This window comes from Canis aureus, chromosome 6 (assembly GCF_053574225.1).
Source record: "Canis aureus isolate CA01 chromosome 6, VMU_Caureus_v.1.0, whole genome shotgun sequence".
NCBI lineage: Eukaryota > Metazoa > Chordata > Mammalia > Carnivora > Canidae > Canis > Canis aureus.
This window is the reverse complement of record NC_135616.1, coordinates 40,960,463-40,981,047: the sequence shown is the minus strand read 5'-3', so window position 1 is coordinate 40,981,047 and position 20,585 is coordinate 40,960,463. Positions and strand designations below refer to the sequence as shown.

The 20,585-nt window shown below is 54.0% G+C and overlaps 1 protein-coding gene, 1 long non-coding RNA gene and 1 pseudogene across 2 annotated transcripts; 1 reads left to right on the top strand and 2 right to left on the bottom strand.

Moving 5' to 3' along the window:
• Positions 1 to 788: 788 nt before the first annotated feature.
• Positions 789 to 2,597, bottom strand: LOC144315176 (uncharacterized). The gene is made up of 2 exons (XR_013380936.1): positions 1,367 to 2,597; positions 789 to 1,275 (listed from the first exon to the last, which is right to left on the bottom strand). It is a non-coding gene; the product is annotated as an uncharacterized LOC144315176 (long non-coding RNA).
• A 1,311-nt stretch (positions 2,598 to 3,908) lies between these two features.
• Positions 3,909 to 4,523, top strand: LOC144315924 (large ribosomal subunit protein eL18 pseudogene; annotated as a pseudogene).
• A 5,767-nt stretch (positions 4,524 to 10,290) lies between these two features.
• Positions 10,291 to 20,207, bottom strand: DEGS1 (delta 4-desaturase, sphingolipid 1). Its single transcript, XM_077901251.1, has 3 exons — positions 20,030 to 20,207; positions 14,416 to 15,158; positions 10,291 to 10,996 (listed from the first exon to the last, which is right to left on the bottom strand). Exons 1-3 carry the CDS (start codon positions 20,109 to 20,111, stop codon positions 10,850 to 10,852), a joined length of 972 nt encoding a protein of 323 aa, XP_077757377.1. The 5' UTR covers positions 20,112 to 20,207; the 3' UTR covers positions 10,291 to 10,849.
• Positions 20,208 to 20,585: the final 378 nt, after the last annotated feature.

Sequence of the window (20,585 nt, the reverse complement as noted above, 5' to 3'; positions counted from 1 at the left end):
TGAGATCTGCCGTCTTTGAACTGTAAGGCCGGTACTGTTGATAAGCACGGGCACTGCGCCAGGCGAGCGCGAGCGTCCGAGGCCGTGCAGACCGCACCCGGGACGGGCGGGCCGTGCCCCCCCCACCCTGTTTCTGCTCCGATTCTCTAAGCCGTATGTGGACCTTGTACGTGCCTTCCAGCACCGTGACATTTCACAACGAAAACCTGTGGAGAGATCTGGGGTTGCTTGGGGGCCCGACCGAGTGGGCCGAGGGACAGGGACTCTCAGGCTCTGCGTCCCGGCCGGCTCCGCAGGGAACGCCTCGCTGGAGGAAAGCGGGAGGCGGGTGGGCGGCGCTGGACCAGCAGATGTGCCTGCCCGGGGGACCGCGTGGGAGGACACGCGCCGCCTGCTGCGCCGTCGGGGAGAGTGTGTCAGAGCAGCGCAGGAGGAGAGGCCGCCTCGCCTCTGCGCCTCCTCCCTGCGGCGTGATGGCCCGGCCTGCGAGCTCTGCGCCCGGGGCCGCCGGGGCCTCGGTCTAGGGCAGAGGGGCCGGGCGGGCCGAGCGGGGGCCTGGGCTGGGGGCGCGGAGCTCCGGGAAGGAGGCATGTCGGGACCCGTCAGGCCTCCTCCCGGAGGCCCCCCCCACATGTGGGCCTGTCACCGTTCCCAGGACAAACCAGCCAAGTTCGCCCCGGGGAGGCCTGGGGATTCCTAGTGGGGTCCAGGGCACGGCAGAGGCAGCGACGGCCAGGCCACCCGGCGCCACCCAAGGGCCGAAGCACAACCCGAAGGAGAGATTTCACTAATTTGCTCAACAAATATTTATTGACTGGGAGCCGGGAGCCAGGCTGGGCGCTGGTGGCTGACGCACTGCTCAGAGCAAAACCCCAGCCCCGCGCCGCCAGGTGGCCTCTCCTGGGGTGGGGGAAGGGGTGGGGGGCAGGGTCCGCAGACCCGCCTGTCCGAGGAAATGCTGCACCTTCTTCCTGCGTCCCACCAGCCTCTTCATCACCGGCCAAGTCGGTGGTCCTGTGTGTGTGCGTCCATCCGTCCTGCCCACGTCACCACAGGCCTCTGCAGGGCAGGCACCCCTGTCGCACCTGTCACACACACTCCTCGGAGACGGCCACTGTGTGTTTTAACCCATTCAGTTGTCCCCGGACCCCTGGGCGGCAGGTATCACTGTTGTCCTGGGTCAGCAGATAAGGAAAGTGACCCCAGAGAGTGCAAGGAACTTGCCACAGCCATCCGCGCAGCCAGGCCAGTGTCACCCGCTGAAAATCTCTTTCTCTAAGGAAACAAAGCACAATTATGGAAAGTTTAAAGGTCTAGAGCTTAAAGAATGCCCCAAGTGTGGTCACAAGGCAGGGTAGTGACTCACCCAAGGAGAGTGTATCACGGCCTCAGGAGTCCTGGCTGTGGGGCCGCTCCATGACGGGGACGTCCAGAGCCTGAGTTGACTGACCGGCTTGGGCGCAGTCCAGCACCTGTCACACCTGCAGACGACTCTGTGCCTTTATGTTTCTGTTGCTACATGAATTGCCAGAAGTTGAGAGGAAGGTGGCAGAGGGTATGCAGGCCATCCATCATCCCACCTCCCCAAGACTGCTACTGTTAACATTTTTTTGAACTTTTGTCTGCAGATTTTCCTCTGGTCAGATGGGTTGGGTGGCTCTGTCCCCGATCAGAGGTTAGCGTCACATCTCTGTGAGGTGGGTGTCATGCCCCTGCCCTGCCCAGCCACCTCTCTCCCTTCCTACAGGTACCCCAAGAAGCAGAGGGGACTCAGGGGACAAATCCTGTGCCTTGTCCTTTCCCTGGAGGCACCTGCTGGCAGGACACTCGCCAGAAGGTCATCCTCAGCTCCGTGGGCCAGCCTGGCCTTCTCCCACCATCCCAACTGTTGGGGATGACCTGACCCAGCCTGACCTCTGGACGCTGGGTGACGTGCTGAGGGGCCAGGAGCACATGGAGCAGGTCACTGACTTGCATTGAGTTTTGTTTTTTTGTTTTTTGTTTTTGTCTGTTTTGTTTTTTAAATCATCTTCCTTGGGACACCTGGGTGACTCAGTGGTTGAGCATCTTCCTTTGGATCAGGTGGTGATCCCAGGACCCTGGGACCTACGTCAGGCTCCCTGCTCAGTGGGGAGTCCACTTTTCCCCCTCCCTCTGCCCCTCCCTCTACTTGTGCGCTCTCTATCTGTCAAATGAATACATAAAATCTTTTTTAAAAATGGGAAAAAAAATAAACCATCTCCTTTGCCGTTGGTGAAAACACCCAGAACTTTCCCACACACGCTGCATGCTGTCATCATCTCCGTCAACTCCGATCACAACGGAGACACACACTGGTGGCTTGAACAACAGAGGCCACTTGTCACCTTGCTGGGCCCAGGAAGTGGAGACCAGGTCCCAGCTTCATGCCGCAGGCCCCATGGCTCCTTCTCCATGTGCGTGGAAAGGAGAAACTCTGGCGCCCACCCCCAGGGTGTCCACCCCCAGCCCTGGAGGACATACACATTTGTCCCTGACCTGGAATGATTTGGGGGCAAGTGGGGCTGAGAGTGGAAGGTGGGCCGAGTGAGGGCTGCCGGCCAGCCCCTGGGAACCCGCGTGGGCCCGAGGCCCCCTGGTGCCCGAGGCCCCCTGGTGCCCCACCCCCAGCTGGGGAGCAGAGGTCGGCCCGGCGGGCTCCTGAGGCCCGGCTGGGGGCACCAGGGCCTGGTCACTGGCAGAGCGGGTGGCGGAGCAGGGCGGCCTCAGAGACGTGTGCACGTCAGGAGAAATCAGACCCGTGTTTGTGGGCACTCTTGGAAAACCACGTGTGACCCCAGGAAAACAGATGTGTTCATCTCCCAGGGGTGGCGGCCTGACAGGGACCCGGGCCACGTGGCTGTGGGACTCCTCCCTCTCCAGGCTGACCTCGTGCCGAGGCCTCACATCCCTGTGACCCTGTGGCAAGGGAGGCCCGTTCAGAGGCCTGGGGACACACTGGCCTCAGATGGGGCCATGTCTGCGAGCGGCTTCCCTGTCCCCTGACCTGCAGCACACGGGCAGTGTCCCCGGGAGACACCGCCGACCGCGAGGGACAGGGGCCACCTGGCTCCCTCCGCCCACGCCTGTTGTGAACACAGAGCCCGCAGGCCGCACAGGCTCCAGGGCCAGGCCTGTCCATCCCTGACGCCGTGGCCCGGGGTCACCCGCCAGCCAAGCTGTGTGGACCCACATTCTCGCGTCAGGTCGGCTTTAGGAGGAAGCCCACCCACGCCAGGCAGCGGGTGAGGAACGGCGTCGGGGAAGAGCGGGTCCCGCGAGCCCCGCGGGCCGGGACGGAAGGGGCCTGGTCTCCGGGCCGCAGATCGGGAGGCCGCGCAGGGGCCTCAACATGCCACGTGCGTGTGTGCGGGTGCGAGCGTGCACACGCAGGTGTGAGCGTGTGCGTGCGAGTGTGTGCACCTGCTCGCCCACACGCGTGTGAGGGACGCCCAGGCAAGGACGTGAGGGTGGCCAGTCCTCCCGTCCCACTGCCCGCCCCGCCCTCAGCCCGAGGCACGTCTGCACTCAGCATGTTCCCGACAAGCAGAGGCTGGAAAACCCCGCCTCGGGGGCCCTTCCAGACGAGGACAGGTGTCTGTCCAAACCAGGGAGCTCGGAAACCTGGGAATTGCCGGGATCTCGCTCTGAGATCTCTGGGCGGTGGCCAGGGAGGGAGGCACAGCCTGGGCCCGGGAGCCGGTGGTGGGCGGAGCAGGCTGGCAGCGTGCGCCTGGAGACGAGCCCCTTCCGGGGACTGTGGGCCTGTCCCCACCGTCTCCCAGATGCAGCTGCTGGAATGTCTGGCCCAGGTTGGGGTGGCTCCCCTCTGACCAGTGCCTGGCTACTCCCCTCAAAACCAGCTCCTGGCTCTTTCCGGACCTGGCTGAGCAGGAGGCGCCATCACGGGAGTCGACATCCGCCACAACAAGGACCGAAAGGTTCGGCGCAAGGAGCCCAAGGGCCAGGACATCTACCTGAGACTGTTGGACAAGCTGTACAGGTGTCTGGCCAGACCAACCAACTCTACCTTTAACCAGGTTGTGTTGAAGCGGTTGTTCATGAGTCGCACCAACCGGCCACCTCTGTCCCTTTCCCGGATGATCCGGAAGATGAAACAGCCTGGCCGGGAAAACAAAACAGCTGTGGTTGTAGGGACCATAACGGATGATGTGCGTGTCCAGGAGGTGCCCAAGCTGAAGGTGTGTGCACTGTGCGTGAGTAGCCGTGCCCGGAGCCGCATCCTCAAAGCTGGAGGCAAGATCCTCACCTTCGACCAGTTGGCCCTGGACTCCCCCAAGGGCTGTGGCACCGTCTTACTCTCTGGTCCACGCAAGGGCCGAGAGGTGTACAGACACTTTGGCAAGGCCCCAGAACCCCACACAGCCACACCAAACCCTACGTGAGATCCAAGGGCCGGAAGTTAGAGCGTGCCAGAGGCCGCAGGGCCAGCCGAGGCTACAAAAACTAACCCCAGATCCTGCCTTGTTATTAAAAAGATTTTGAATGCTGAAAAAAAGAAAAAAGAAAAGAAAAGAAAACCCAGCTCCTACAGAGCCTTTCTTGTGGGCATGGATGTGCACTTGAGAGTCGTGCTTGTTTTAGTTTTAGTTTTAGATTTTATCTATTTATTTGATACAGAGAGAGAAAGAAAGCATAAGCAGAGGGATGAGCAGGGGGGGAGGGAAACTCTCCACTGAGCAGGGAGCCCGACACAGGACTCGATCCCCTGAAATCATGACCTGAGCCAAAGGCAAATGCTCAACCACTGAGCCATCCAGGTGCCCCAAGTTGTGCTTGTTTTTCTGTTTTGTTTTTTAAAGATTTTATTTATTTATTCATGAGAGACACACAGAGAGAGGCAGAGACACAGGCAGAGGGAGAAGCAGGCTCCATGCAGGGAGCCTGACATGGGACTCGATCCTGGGTCTCCAGGATCACACCCTGGGCTGAAGGCAGGTGCTAAACCGCTGAGCCACCCGGAGATCCCCAAGCTGTGCTTGTTTTAAAGAGGAAACACCCCAGTCACAGATTCACAGGAAGCAAGCAGAGCAGTGGGTGCTGGGTGGTGAGGGGCACACAGGGAGTCGTGCCTCGGGTGTTGACTGTCCGTGTTGTAGGGCGAACCTATTCCAGGGATTGGCTACAGGACAATGAGAACATACACACCACCACAGAACTGGACACTTAGAAATGGGTAGCGGGGTGAGTTTTATGTTATGTGTTTTTACCATAGTTTTCTAAAAAATAAAAAAAAATAGCTCATAGGAGAGTTTGGGCCACACACAGTAACTGCTATGGTTTGGAATGATCGTGATGACCGGTTTCAACACCTTGCTGTTCCCAGTGGCTGCAGGAGCCATGCCCACGCAACCCAGGCAGTGACCATCCCACAATGGTGCCAGCAGCCCTGGGAGGTAGACGGATGGTGGGGAAGGGAAGTGAGCTAACCTGCCGCAGATACACAGGTACCAAGGTCCTGTTTTCCTTCCTTGTTGCTCTCTGAGATGTCTCAAGGTGACACGGTGTCCTCCAGGTGCCACCGAACAGGGGCGAGCTGGCCGGGCGGGGTCCCTGCCCCGGGCCCTGGAGCTGGGGCTGCAGCTGACACTTCTACAAAGCTGCCCTTGTCCTCCCAGTCACAGGGACTGGGCATCCCCGTGTCCGCCTGCCTGTCTTGTTGGCAAACTGGGCCCCGGGTGCCTGCTCTTCCTAGGAGGCCCCGGGACGGTTGGCTGCGCTTCTGAGCCAACTCCTAAAACCGCTGGGTTGGACGTGTGTCCAGACCCCGGGGACACGTTGCAGAGAAAGCTCACGGAGTTCACAGGCACCCCCCATCCGGGGCCCTGCGACCTCGGAGGTATGGACCCGATCCTGTCTTTGAAAACTTCAGGTGTCACACTAATTGGGGAGAGGGGTCCAAATTGAAATGTCGTAGACCAAATTTGTTTGCTTCCTCGGTCGCAAAATGAGGATGATACCTGTGTGAGGGCCGATGGCCCCCCGGGAGCCCCGCCCCCCGCACCGTCAGCCCCCGGCAGGATTCTCGGGAACAAGCAGTTCCTGCATCAGCCTTTACTCAAAAAACTAGTTTGGCTTAGTGACATGTAGTTCCGTGAACGGTGAAGACCAGCCTACACCTGGCTTACGTTTCTCCGCAATCTGTACGGACCAGGTCCACCAGGGGTGGGACCGTGCCACCAATTTCCCACCTCAGCTGGCTGCGGGGACGGCTGGTGGTGGCCTTCGCGTGTCTCCTTGGAAGCAGGGGAGATGCCTGGCGAGCGGTGGGGCCGGGCCCTCAGCGCAGAAGGGCATCCTCGCAGCCAGACCCTGGGCTCCAGGCTGGAGGGCCCAGCACCCAGGCTGGTTCTTCAGGCAGGTGGGGGTGAAGGTGTGGGTCGGAGCCGCCCGTGGCTCCGCCCCACCTCGGGGAGCAGGCTGGCCACCTGTTGCCAGTTGCCTAACTTTGGCTCTCGTCTTCCTCCAGCCAAGGAGAAGATGGCCCACTCGACACTGATCGTAAGGGACACAATGGTGGCTGCCTTCCAGGAGGGCAGAGATCTTTCAGCGAGTGATCACACGTCTCTGGTCCGTCACGGGAGGGATGGGTGGGAGGTGTGAGGCCGTGAAGCCCCGCCAGGACCCAGAGCTCTGGGCACTGGATCTGTCAGCCAGCGCCAGCGCGGCTCCCAAGGGACCCTGGAGGTTTGGCTTTTGCTGGGGCCTCAGGTGGGAGCTCACAGCGCCCGTCAGGCTGGGAAGGGAGACTCCCCCTTGTGCCAGAAAATCTCGGCTACTACGCCGGACGACGATGTGGGGCCTGAACCACTAACTCAACACGTGACAGTCCCGTTCCCTCTCACACACGGTTTGTTCTTTTGGGTGTCGTTTGCCCTTCCCGTGGGCCTGTTCCGGCCGCAGAGCCCTCCCCAGAGCAGCGAAGTGCTGACCCGCCCAGGGCCTCGCAGTTTTCCCAGGCCTCTCCCACAGAGCCTCCGCTCTTCCTGGGCCGAGGGTCCGCGACTCAGGGCCGTGGGCCATGAACACGCTGTCTGCCTGTGCGGAGGAACCGCCAGGCGTGTGCCCCGAACCCATAAAGGAGCGCCAGGACGGAGGACCACTCAGGACGGGGTCCTGACCCTTTGCCTCGGGTGTTGTGCGCCAAGTCACGGCTGCCGGTGGTTGCGGCCACCTCCCCAGTGGCATCGATGCGTGACTGGCGGGCACCTTCCCTCCATGGGGTCGTCGGGAGCTCCACAAATCTCTGAATCACTTCAGAGTGGACTTGGCCACCACGGGGCCCACCTTTTCCCAGATGCCGTTCCCATTCTCCTTCCCTCAACCTTGTCACTAACCTTCCAGCGAAGCACACCTGCCGGACCTGACCTTCCCCCATCAGGGCTGCCCCAGGACATTGCCACACTCCTTGTTTGCAGCCAGCTCCCCCGTCAGCGGCCTCGGCCCTGTGTGACTTGCTGCCCTCTTCCCTCTGTGCCCCCTTGACCCCCAGCCCCCCGAGAGGGTCTTCGGGCTTAATGCCCTTGGCTTTCCGAGGGTAGTGTTCTCAGGGTCGGCCGGCCCATCCTTGCTTCATTCCAAGTGACTAAGCTTGGCTCCTGGAAGACCTTCCCAGCAAGACACTTCCTTGTCCAAACAGAGCCTCCGAGTCATTGGAGCAGGTAGGGGAGCAGGAGCCCAGACTCTGCTGCCCCATGCGCGCCCTTGGGGCAATGTCTTGGGCCCAGTCCCCCTGCACCCCAGCCCAGGCAGGGCCCCTCCCTGGCCTACAGGTTGGGCATGGGTCGCTGGTGGCCGTGTGCCCTCCTCCCCTCTGCCCCCCCCCCCCCGGTTGTAGGCGTCCAGCCCTTCATCACTGACTGCTGACCCCACACACAGGCTAGTGCTGCACTGTCAGCTCTCCTGAACGTTTTCTGCAGCCTCGCTGCCTGATGCAATGCCTGGCCACGTGCATGAGGAGTGAATAAGTAAATGGGTTTTTGCAACTAATGCAAGCATTAAGTTCCACGGTAGCATTCTAGAGCGGCCCTTTGCTCAGCCTCTACTGAGGAGCCCGGGCCTCCCAAGACCCTCACTTCAGCTGGTGCCCACACCCGGCAGCCACTCCCTGCTGGCCTGCCTGTGGCCTCACCATGATGAGGTGCTGGGCACGGCCACAGAGGGTAGGAGTGATGCCCTCATTAAAGTGGTCAGCAAAAATATTGACCCTTTCTGCCCAGGCTAGTTGGCCAAGGCGTCGGCCATTGTCAACATCGGGAGCCTCACTGGCAATGGGGGACACTGGTGGCCCGCCCTGCCCCCTCCACTACGGCCGACCACCCTCCCTGAAAAGGAAGTGGACACAAAGAAGGGAGAACCTGAGGAGTCTGAGAAAGGCATGGACTTCGGTCCTTTTGATTAAACATCTTTCATAACATGTTCTATAAAAAGCCAAACTCTAATAAAAACAAAACACAAGACTTGGAGGTTGTTAGAAGTAAACCCCCCGAGACGCAGCCCAAACTGCAGGCTTGTGGGAGGAGTCAAGCAGGCAGTGGAGGGAACTCGAGCTTTCCCACCTGTCCATGCTGGGCCTGGGCGTGAGCATGTGCAGCTCGCCCAACACGTCCGGCTCAGGAGCTCCCGGTTCAAGCCGCAGGTCCTGCCCTGCCCATTGTGGCCTCAGGCAGAGGCCTCTGTCTGGCTGAGCCCATCTTCTCTGTTCACAATGAAGACAGGAACAGGGCTGTGTCCAGCCAGCAGGATGGAGAGTAGGGAAGTGAGGGCTGAGCAGACGGTAGGGATCTTGACAAACGTCCACTGTTCTAAGTGGCCTGCACTCCTAGGCCGTCCACATGCCCTCCCCTGTGTGCCTTGTTCGGGTTCAAGGACCAGCTCTGTAGGTGGCTCCCCGTTTATTATGTGCCTACTGTGGAGGCATGCATTAACTCTGCGAGGTTCGGCAAACGGAAGTACAGGTCTCTCCTGTCCCTCGGGAGTTAGCGCCTCATAGGGAAACAGACTGCAAATTCATAAGCAGTCAGTGGGGCCATGGATCATTTGGAGAGTCCCAAAGAGCAGCACTTGACCTGCTGGGGAATGGGGATGGGCTGCAGAAGGTTGGTGTGAGCTCCGAGGACGAGCCAGCCAGACCAGGAGACAAGGAGGTGGAGGCAGGAGTTGTGCAAAGCCGCAGAAGGATTTCTCATGCCCTACCCTGTGCTCTGAGGGCGCGGAGGCCCAGCCTTCCTCCCGCCCCCAGAGTCCGTGCTCTCTCTTTGAGAAAGTCCCTGCCAGGAACAGAAACAATGGGCTGAGTTGGCAGACGGGAGCTGGACTGGTCAGGAGACTACCACCCAAACCAGAAGTGGTAATGTGACTGCCAACAGCAGCTCTGGGGAAGGATGAAGACGTAGACACTGAGGCCCCACAGCCACAGGGCTCAGAGAAGGAGGGGCCAGGTGGGGACGCAGGACCTGTCAGTGTTCGTGTGCTGCTCAGCCAGCGGCTCAAGCTCTGCAGGCAAGGAGAATGGGAGGCCTGCTTGCCAGACAACACAGTCCACTTCATGCCTCAGGTCCATGGGTGTGTTTCAGACACTGTGACTGAGCGAGTGTGCTTGAATTATAAAGTTGGTTCTATCATCACTCTGCACCATTCACGCGATGGTTCCTTAAGCAATAGTTCTGATCCCCGGAATCTTCCCAGGCTAGAGGGCCAGGAAGGGAAAGCAAGTACTGTGGAGATGAAATGAGGTCTGTAGAGCAGGTTTGCCTATCCCTCCGAGGACAAGCTGGTGATTACAGAAGTTGGACTTCGTAACATCTCGCAGTAAGGTTGCTTGGGGTTGTGTACAAATAATAGACTATTTGAGTTTTTGATACCATCTATTATTTTTAAAATACTTCACCATGGGGACCCTGGATGGTTCCAGTTGGTTGAGTGTCCGACTCTTGATTTTGCTTCAGGTCTTGACCTCAGGGTCATGGGACTGAGCCCGTCAGGCTTCCTTACTGAGTGTGGAGTCTGCTTGGGATTCTCTCTCTCCCTCTGCCTCTCCCTCTCTAATAAAAAAAAGAAAGTACTTCACCATGTCACAATTTACCCCAGTGACACAGTTCAGGTAACCAGGACTGCTGGCCCCTCGAAGCCAGCTGCCTCCCATCAGACCACACCCTGCTTCTGCTGCAATAAAATGACATGGAAGTCTCTCAGTGGAGCTACTTCTGAGAGTCGCTGCATCTGAAAAAGAAGTTCAATGTTGGACGTGACTGAACGCAGTAAGTCCTTTATTTATGAATAGGCTATGCAGGATTCAGGAGTGTGTCATTTCAGTTTCACGTACAATAGTAAAAACTAAAAATTCAGCTTATAGGAAAAGAGATTTCCAGATCTTTTGGGGTGGGGTGGCATTTTGAAGTGAACTCACCCCAGTACCGTATTAGATAAACACAGTGAAGTATGAAAATGTGATAAATACTACTGTGATTAATAGCTCAGTTTATTAGCTGTTTTAATAAAGTACAACTTTATAGTGAAAATAATGTACTAGAAATAGCTTTTTTTATGATATGCTTACAAAATGTCAGACGCCAGGGAGACTGTCCTCCACAGTGATGACACAATGCACACGCTCCCTGTGAGCAAAGCTGAAGGCGGGCTAGGCAGGCTGACCGTGGGAAGCCAAGGAAGCTTGGGGGCCTCGGAGCTCACCCTCCGGAACCATGAGAGGGGCTTCTCTGCTTCACCAGGCTGAGATCAATCATGCTCCAATCCCACTTTCTAGCCGCCGTGAAGCGCCACAGAGGAATGGTTTCAACTCTAAGGACCTTCACTCCAGGACCACCTTGCCTTTTTGATGGCGCTTCATTCTCGAGTAGGGACTTATGGTGTCATCTGTCACAAAGTCATACAGTACTCTGATCCATGAGTTGTAGTGGGGGAGGTTGTCGTAGTACTCGGCAGCGATCTTCCTCACCTGCAAGAGAAAACACACAAGAATGAGTGCTGGCTGAGTCCCACTAAATGTGGCAGACAAATGCCCACCACAAACACTGAGAAACCACGAGCCCGCTGGCCTCCTCCGTCCCCAAAACTCAGCCCTAAGAGCAGGAGCTCAGGGATTCCAAAGCCATCTGCATTGCGACAGGGACAGGTACTCCACCCTCTCAGATCACAGACTCTCTGCCACAAGCTCTGATGTTTTGTCATTTAAACAGCTAGATATAATAATAAATTATATCTCAATAAAGCTATTACAAGAAACCTTGTCACACACACTATTAACGCTGCACATTATCACACCACCTGCAATACCATGACCCAATCAATAGCAGGGATTTGCTGAGGACACAGAATAGAATGCTCCCAGATATACCCCTGAGATGAAGAGCAGGAAAGGGAAGACCAGAACTCTGAGGACACCTGTCCGCGCAGCTCAGCAGTGAGGCAGCAGGAAGCAAGTAGGACCAGGACAGACACTTGCCTCACTTCAAGTGATGTCTGAGGCAAGCACATTCTCAGTTTGGGGACTGGCCAAGAAACATGGAAGCTGGGGCGCCTGGGGGGCTTAGTTGGTTAAGCACTTGCCTTCATGATCTCAGGGTCCTGGGATCGAGCCCCATGTCGAGCTCCATGCTCAGCGGGGAGTCCGCTTCTCCCTCTACCCCTCCCCCACTTGAGCTCTCTCTCAAATAAACAAAATCTTAAAAAAATTTAAAAACAGATTTTTTTGGGGGGCAGCCTGGGTGGCTCAGTTGAGTGTCTGCCTTCAGCCTAGGGCGTGATCCCAGAGTCCTGGGATCCAGTCCTACATCAGGCTCCCCGCAGGGAGCCTGCTTCTCCCTCTGCCTGTGTCTCTGCCTCTCTCTCTCTCTCCGTCTCTCATGAATAAATAAATAAAAGCCTTAAAAAAATTTTTTTTTTAACAAAGAAACCTGTAAGCTAAGGTACATTTGACCCTTGAACAACACTGTCTGAACTGCACGGCTTATGTATACAGTATTTTTGCTAAACACAGTGTAGTCCTGTAAATGTGTCTTCACTTCCTTATGATTTTCTTAGCATTTTCTTTTCTCGAGCTCACCTCATTGCAAGAACACTGCATATAGCACATAAAACATACGAAATATGTGTTAATTGACTGCTTATGCCATCGGTTAGGCATCGTCTGTTTATGCCAATAGTGGACTCTCAGTAGTTAGGCTTTAGGGGAGTCAAAAGTCCCATGTGGATTTTCAACCCTGTGGGGAGTTGGCACCCTAACCACTGTTGTTCAAGAATCTACTCTCTATGGTTAGGATTGAAAAATTGATTTTGTTCAAAGGGCAACCAGCTTTATATCCTCTGTAAAAAGTGAAAATTCACTTCTTTAGGGAAGAGATGAACAAAAGCCTCCCACTGTCTTCAGACCTGTGCCAGGCAGAGTGACACAAAGTAGCTGGGATTCAAACTTGTCTTTAGACAGTTGCATGGTTTTTCCCCCAAACATTTTATTTTGAAAAACGTGACACGTACAGAGAAGTTGAAAGAGCAGTAAAACAGACACCCATATGCCCTTTACCCAGGCCTGCCAACTTCCACTGAGTCACTTTCTGTCTCTGCACAGACATATACCACATAGCGTGCTTTCTCTGCTGAGCCTTCTGAGAGTAAGATGCAGACATGTGACAACTGGCCTCTCACATTCCACCCCAATATGCAACACATACCTCCTATGAACAAAAACATTCTCCTACAAAACCATATATTTCACACTCAAGAAAGTTAACATCAACACAGTATTTTCTATGATGTAGTACAGATTTAAAGTTTCCCATGGACCCAATGTCCATTCTAGAGCTTTCTTTCCTCTAGTGGAAATCCAATCAATAATCAGAGGTTGCACTTAGTTCTCACTTTGTGTGTGTTTGTAATCAGTCAATAGTTAAAAAAACTTATGAGGAAATCTATAAAATTCGATTGGGTGGGTATGATGGCATAAAATATTTGGCAATAGTTGGTCCTTATGGTGTACCTGGGTGGCTCAATCAGTGAATCATCAGCCTTCATCTCAGGTCATGGTCTTAGGGTCCTGGGATCGAGTCCCACATCAGGCTCCCCACAGGGAGTATCCTTCTCCCTCTGCCTAGGTCTCTGCCTCTCTCTGTGTGTTTCTCATGAATAAACAGATAAAATCTTTTTTTTGGGGGGGGGGGAAGAATTCACCAGAAAGGTAAGTGAAGTCAGGAAGGTGGGCCTTGGCAGAGGACAGAAGGATGGGGGTCCAATGCGTCCTCTCATGTCCTCCACAAACACTACACTGAAACGTGCAATGGGAGCGGTCGGGCCTGCCTGCAGAGAGTCTGCTCAGGAACTGACTGCCGGCGTTCACGTGCAGGCCGACTCCGTGGGACGCCTGCATTGCCCAACAAGCCAGCACATAAATCTGAGTTAAGCCCAGCAATTTAACAGCAATGAAAGCGACGTGATGAAAGCTCACTTAAAGAGACTCCTTTCTCAATCTCTGGTTTAGTTTACAAGCCGGCAGATCCTCCAGCACTCTGGACCCGAGGGCCACCACTGGGTGAGAGACTCCGAGACCGAGCCCCAAAGACTCGAGGGTGGCACACTCAGGATTGAACTTGGTTGTTGGCTTTTGATCAGTGGCTTTGATCAGTGGCAAAATATACTAGAACCTTTTTTTAAAAAAAAGATTTTATTTATTTGAGACAGAGCGTGTGTGTGCTTGCGCACATGCAGGGGGAGGCGCAGAGGGAAAGGGAGGAGCAGGCTCCTCACTGAGCAGGGAGCCTGACTGGGTGGATGTGGGGGTTCAATCCCAGGACCCCGAGATCATGATCTGAGCTAAAGGCAGACGCTTCACTGATTAAGTCCCTCAGGCATGCTCCCCCCACACCAAGATTCCTTTTATTGTTTTTATTTTTTAGATTTTATTTATTTATTCATGAGAGAGAGAGAGAGAGAGAGAGAGAGAAAAAGAGAGAGAGAGGCAGAGACACAGGCAGAGGGAGAAGCAGGCTCCATGCAGGGAGCCCGATGTGGCACTCGATCCCGGGTCTCCAGGATCATGCCCTGGGCTGAAGGCAGGTGCTCAACCGCTGAGCCACCAAGCGTCCCCCCAAGATTCCTTTACAGGCAGCATGGGCAGCTCTGGTGGCTCAGCGCTTTAGCGCTGCCTTCAGCCCACGGCCGGATTCCGGAGACCCGGGATCAAGTCCCACATCAGGCTCTGCCTGTGTCTGCCTCTCTCTATGTCTCTTGTGAATAAATAAATAAAATCTTTAAAAGTAAATAAATAAAAATAAAAATAAAAATAAAATAAAACAGGCAGGTTGAGACTGATTGTGGTCTTATAACCATCAGAAATTCGAGTATGTTTCAAAACTCTTTACTTACCAGTGGAAGGCTTTTTCCGGGAATGTTGGGGAAGTCATGGTGCTCATTATGGTAACCCACATTGAAGGTGAGCAGATTTAGAGGCCCATAATACGAGTAGGTTTCATGTCCCTTTAGGAACATGTAATGTTCGGCTATAAAATGTCCAGAAATTGGGTGCAAACCTAGACCAAGTAAGGATGCTGCCAACATGTAGACCAAAGATTTGATTCCGAAAACGTAGTAAACTGTAATGTCAAAAATGACCTGGATCACAGTATTAATAATTTCCAAGTAGGTAATCGGTTTGGGGTTGATGAACAGAGGTCGAAAAGCATAAAAGAGAGGCTGAAGGACAACCCATATAAACTTTCTGAAAGTGGTACAGAAAAACCAGCCTTCAAAATCAGTGGGAATATCCACATCAATGCCATCACCCCCAAGGTAGCGATGATGGTCCATGTGATATCTCTTAAAGGAAATTGAATATGGAACGCCAATAGGAAGATTAGCAAACATTCCAAACCAGCGATTCCACATAGCTCTGTAGTGGCCGAAGGCGCTATTGTGAGAGACCTCATGAATAGCTAGAGTCACAGAGTGGTTTATGCAGCTGCCGAAGGCGTACGCCCAAAATATGACCCACTTCCAGTCCAGGTCTTTCACGAGGTAGAACGCAACCAGCTGGGTGAGAACCATCATGGTGATAATCCAGATCAAGTTGGGATCCGGTTTCATCAAGGACTTTATCTCTGGATACTTTGCTGTAAAGAAGAAAAAAAAAAAAAAAAAAAAAAACAACCAAGAACTTAAAAGAGCACTCACTAGTTCTGTAATTATAATTAAAACAACACCCATTAAATTAACACATTAATTTTTTTCTTTTTCCAAATCATTATACGCCCTTCATTAGAGACTTTCTCCACTACAGGGAGGAGTATAATCCAATAGAGAAGTTACTAAATACTGTGTCACAACAAATTGAGAATTTGTTCAGGAAAAATTAGCCTCAGAATCTAGACTCTCCACAGGAACAGAAAATTACAAATAAGGTAAAGATGTCGTGTCATCCAATTCCCTTTTCACCCCTACCAGTTCTTTGTATAGTAAATTGATTAAGTTTTGCAAAGTTGCAATCACAGTCTGATAACCTATTCCAGTGTCTGACAGTACAACAGATGTATCTACTTATGTATAATGTATATGCAATGTAGTTGCACACTTCAACATGATATAGAGTTGATATAGAGGACACGTACTTATAATTTCCTTTATAATGACTGAATCGCTTCTAGTTGCCAGTTGTAACTTCTACCCATTTCCTGATGTTTAGACATTCAAGTGGCTAAGATTTTTGCCAGTGTGGATTTCTGACAGTCATCAGGAAATCAGGATAATGTACAAAGAATTCTACTGATTTAAGATCCCACTTTCCATATTGCTCACTTCTGTGTGATGACTGCACAGTGCTCATTTGTTAGATTCTTATCTGCTTTGTTGAATCTACATGCAAATATTTAAGAATGATGAAAAAAGCCAACTGCAAAAGCTCTGCATTTCAGGCAAGTGTCCTGTAAGGGCAAACGCAGACCATTCCCTGGATCTTACCGCCCGCAGAGGGAGGACCAGGTGTGATGAGTGTCTCTGGTTTTATGTGTTGCTGAGTAGGTCTGACCCACAACAGCATGAGGAGGAAGGACCTTTTTATTTATTTATTTATTCATTTTTTTTTTTTTTGAGTTAGGTCATTCAGAATGTTTTTGAAAAGACAAAGGAAAAGAGCAGCTTCATCCTCTTTTCTCTACGTGTGAAGTGAGGAATTCAAAGCTTACACTGCAAGGCAGGAAGCTACTGAAGTCCAGGTTTACATATAAGATGTGAGAGTGGTGCTAACCCATTTTCTCTCTCCTAACCTCTGATCTTTGTTGGTTTAATTCATCTTATCGTTAGTAATTTTGTAGGCAATAGACCAAAAAAAAAAAAAAAAGAGAGAGAAGTAACCCTATAGGCCCAGAAGTGAATTAGTCTAAAACCAAATGAAAAGTTCAATCGAGGGCAGCCCGGGTGGCTCAGTGGTTTAGTGCCTGCCTTTAGCCCAGGGCCTGATCCTGGAGACCCAAGATTGAGTCCCACATCACGCTCCCTGGATGGAGCCTGCTTCTCCCTCTGCCTGTGTCTCTGCCTCTCTCTCTCTGTGTGTCTCTCATGAATAACTAAAAAAAAAAAAAAATTTTTTTTTTAAAGTTCAATCGAGTCATTCATTAAAATCTGAGCATTTGGGGAGCAGTTCTTCAACAACAGAAAAACTGTTATTGGATAAGAAATAACTCATTGAATAGTTCATTCAGTAAGTAATAACTCTATGTATTTCGATTTAGACAGGGCTCCAACATTTTTACCTTATATAAAACGTGATTAAATTGACACATCTGAGAAAGGATGGAAGGCAATATACATTTTATGGGTATTTTAAAATGATGAAACACACATGCATAGTTCTCTCAGACAAATCAAGCTGCTCCAAGTAGTTCTGTACCAAATGTTTGCAAAGCTTATTTTAGTACACAAAAATCAATACTACAAGGGTACTGATACAATTATTTTTTAAAAGATTTTACTTATTCATGAGAGACAGAGAGAGAGAGAGAGAGAAGCAGAGACACAGGCTCCATGCAGGAAGCCCAATGCGGGGACTCGATCCCAGGACTCCAGGATCACGCCCTGAGCCAAAGACAGGCGCTAAACCGCTGACCATCCAGGGATCCTGGTACTGATACAATTAAATAGGGAAAGAAGACTTGTTGCAACATATAGTGCTGGTTATCAACATGCAAAAGGATGAAGTTGGACCCCTTCCTCACACCATACTCAGAAATTACCTCAAAACAGATCACAGACCTCAACACAAGAAAATTATAAAACTCGTAACACAAGTAAATCTCTACAGCCTTCATGATTTCTTAGATAGTATACCAAAAACCTAAGTGACAAACGGCCAGTGAGCACATGAGAGATGCTCAACGTTAGTCATTAGGAAAACACAAACTGAAACCAAAATGAGACACCACTTCACACATGCTAGAATGGTTATCATGAAAAAAGATGGGCAGTAACCAGGATATGAAGAAACCGGAACCCACACATGTTGCTGCTGACAATATAAAATGGTGCAGCTGGTTTGGAAGAATCTGGCCGTTCCTCAAAATGCTAAACAGAGAGCTACCAATGACCCAGTAAGTCCACTCCTGGGCAGCTAGCCAAGAGGAATGAAAACACATCCATCTGATAACTTCCATGTGAGGGGTACCTGAAGCATCTGCCTTTGGCTCAGATCATGCTCTCAGGATCCTGGGATGGAGCCCCAAGTCCCTGGCTTCCTGCTCAGTGGGGAGCCTGCTTATCCCTCTCCCTCTGCCCCTCCTCCCTGCTCATGGTCTCTCACTCTCTCAAATAAATAAATATAATTTAAAAAAATAATAACTTCCATGTACGTGTTCATAGAAGCATTATTTGTAAGAGTCACAAGGTGAAAACAACCCTACAGTCTAGCAACTGAAGAATGAATAAATGAAATGTGAACAGCCATACAATGGAATATTACTTGGCCACTAAAAGGAATAAAATACCAACAAGCTACAGCATAGATGAACCTTGAAAACATTATAAGGGAAAGAAAGCAGTCACAAAAGACCAAGAATTGTATAATTTCACTTATAAGAAATGTCCAGAATAGGGGTACCTGGGAAGCTCAGTGGGTTAAGTGTCTGCCTTCGGCTCAGGTCATGATCTCAGGGTCCTGGGATCAAGCCCTGAGTCGGGCTCCCTGCTCAGCAGGGAGTCTGCTTCTCCCTGTCCTTCTGCTCTCTCGTGCACTCTCAAATAAATAAAATCTTTAAAAAAAAAATGAAATTATACTATAACCCCAAAGGTAAATTTAGCATAAATGTCTGTTGTTAAAAAATATATCCATGTTCTCTAATGGCTCCCCCCACCCCCGCCCCAAAACCCAACCATTTCCAGAAATATCTCTTCTCATTTTAGTACTCTCATCTTTCCTGAGGTTATTCTAGCTCCACTCCTGAAATGGAACACTGAGCAGTATTTGCACCTGCAGGGAAAAGGATTCTATTTTCACTGAGAAACCTGTCATCTTTTTCCTTTCCGTGAAATGGTTCAGTGATGTTAAGTCTGTGGGAAAAGGCTAATTGTCAAGATAAGCATCAATAAGCACCTTTTCACTTCCTTGATTATCTGAATTTTAAATCACTGGCTCAGTTCCAGGACTGAGGTGTGGGATTTTTACAAGGTGGACACCAGCCTGTTCTTATGGAGCATGCTGATTGTCTAAAGCATAGACAGAATGTATCAGATGCTGTCTCTGCTGTGTGATTTGCAAAATACACGTTTTAATTAAAAATAAAAAGAAAGCACGCATCCAGTAACCAGTCTCTTGAAAGGCTATCCTGAATAGCAACTGTACAGCTTCAAGCTACCGATTTATGGATTCCATTTTTTAAAGATCCATCTAGGCTGAACCTACTGACTCCTATTTGTTTTTTTCTTAGACACAGGCAGAGGGAGAAGCAGGCTCCATGCAGGGAGCCCGACACAGGACTCGATCCGGGTCTCCAGGATCACACCCCGGGCCGAAGGCGGCGCCAAGCCGCTGGGCCACCGGGGCTGCCCCCGACTCCTATTTGTAAAAGCATTGACACTGCTAAGTTCAGACACCCCAGCAAAAAATCAGAGGCTGGCTTTCTCTTTTCACTGGGCAAATGGACGCTGAGAAGGAAAGTAGGTAAGGACTGTGGGGGAGGCTTCATTCGTCCTATTCGACTTAGCACCCGTTGGTTTCCTGGCTTTTCCCAAGGGGTGGAGAGCATCTGCCTGGGAGGCCACGTACGCTTGTAACCTCGTCACCGACCTAGCGGCTGCAGCCCACCCGGACGAGGCCCGCCCCCCTCCCGCGGGCCGCCGAGGCCTAGTGCGCCGGGCGCCGGGGTTCCTGAATCAGCCTGCGGGGAGGAGCCGGCCGGTCCTCCCAGCGCAGACCCGCCGGCCCCCAGGCCGGGAGCGAGGGAGCGAGGGAGCGAGGGAGCGAGGGAGCGAGGGAGCGCCGCGGCCTGGCCTCCCGGGGCCCCAGGCTCGCGGCCCGGCTCCCGCGCCCCCCGCCCCCCGCCGCGAGCCAGCGCGCCGCCCCCGCCCCCGCCCCCGCCCCGGGCAGCGCAGCCGCGCAGGGCCCACGAGCCCAGGACCACGCCCTGCCCCGCGCCCCGGCCTCCGCCCGAGGGGCTCCGAGCCGCAGGACCTGCCGAGCCCCGCCGGGACCCCCACCCTCCGGGAAAGCCCTGGACTTCCCCGCCCCCGGGAACCCCCGCCCCCGGGAACCCCCGCCGGGACCCCTGCCCCCCTCCCCGGAAGCCCCCACCCCCGCCAGGAACCTCCTGGAGCCCCAACCCCGCCGGGGCCCCTGCCCCCCCGGAAACCCCCCCGCCGGGACCCCGCGCCCGCCGGGGACCCCCCCCTCCACCGGCTCTTAACGGGCCGCGGGCGCGGGGGCGCCAGGCCGACGCGGAGAGCGCGCCCCGGCGGCGGGAGGCCGCGCGCACATAACGGGGCGCGGGCCCGGCCTCACCCAGGATCTCCTGGCGCCGGCTGGCGTGGGGCTGGTCGGTGTAGACCCACTCGAAGTCTTCTCGCGCGACGCGGTTCCCCATGGCGGCGGCTGGCGGCCCCGCTCCCGCTCTCGCTTCCGGCGCGGCTCCTCCGAGGCGGCGGCGGCGGCGGCGGCGGCTCCCGGCTCTTGTCAGCGCGCGGCGGGCGGAGCCGCGGTGGGGACGGGGGGCGGGGCGGAGCGGAGCCTAAGGCCCCGCCCCCAGGCCCAGGCCCCGCCCCCCGCGGCGGCCGCGGCTGCTGCCGGGATCCGCAGGCTCGCGTGGCGCAGTCCGGCTGCCGGAGCGGGCGGGGCCCGTCTCGGCGCCCGCAGGGAGGGCCCCTCCGGCGCAGGGACGCGAGCTCGACGTTAGGAAGCTTCCGACGCCAGGGCCCAGGAGAGAGCCGCCGGCTCCCATCCCAGCGACCGCCGAGCCCGGCGCGGGGTGCGGCCGGGGGCGCCTCGGCCTCCCGGGACCTGCGCCCGACCCCTGCGCCCCAGCCCGGGCCTGAGCGGCCGCCGGTGCCCGCCCCGCGCC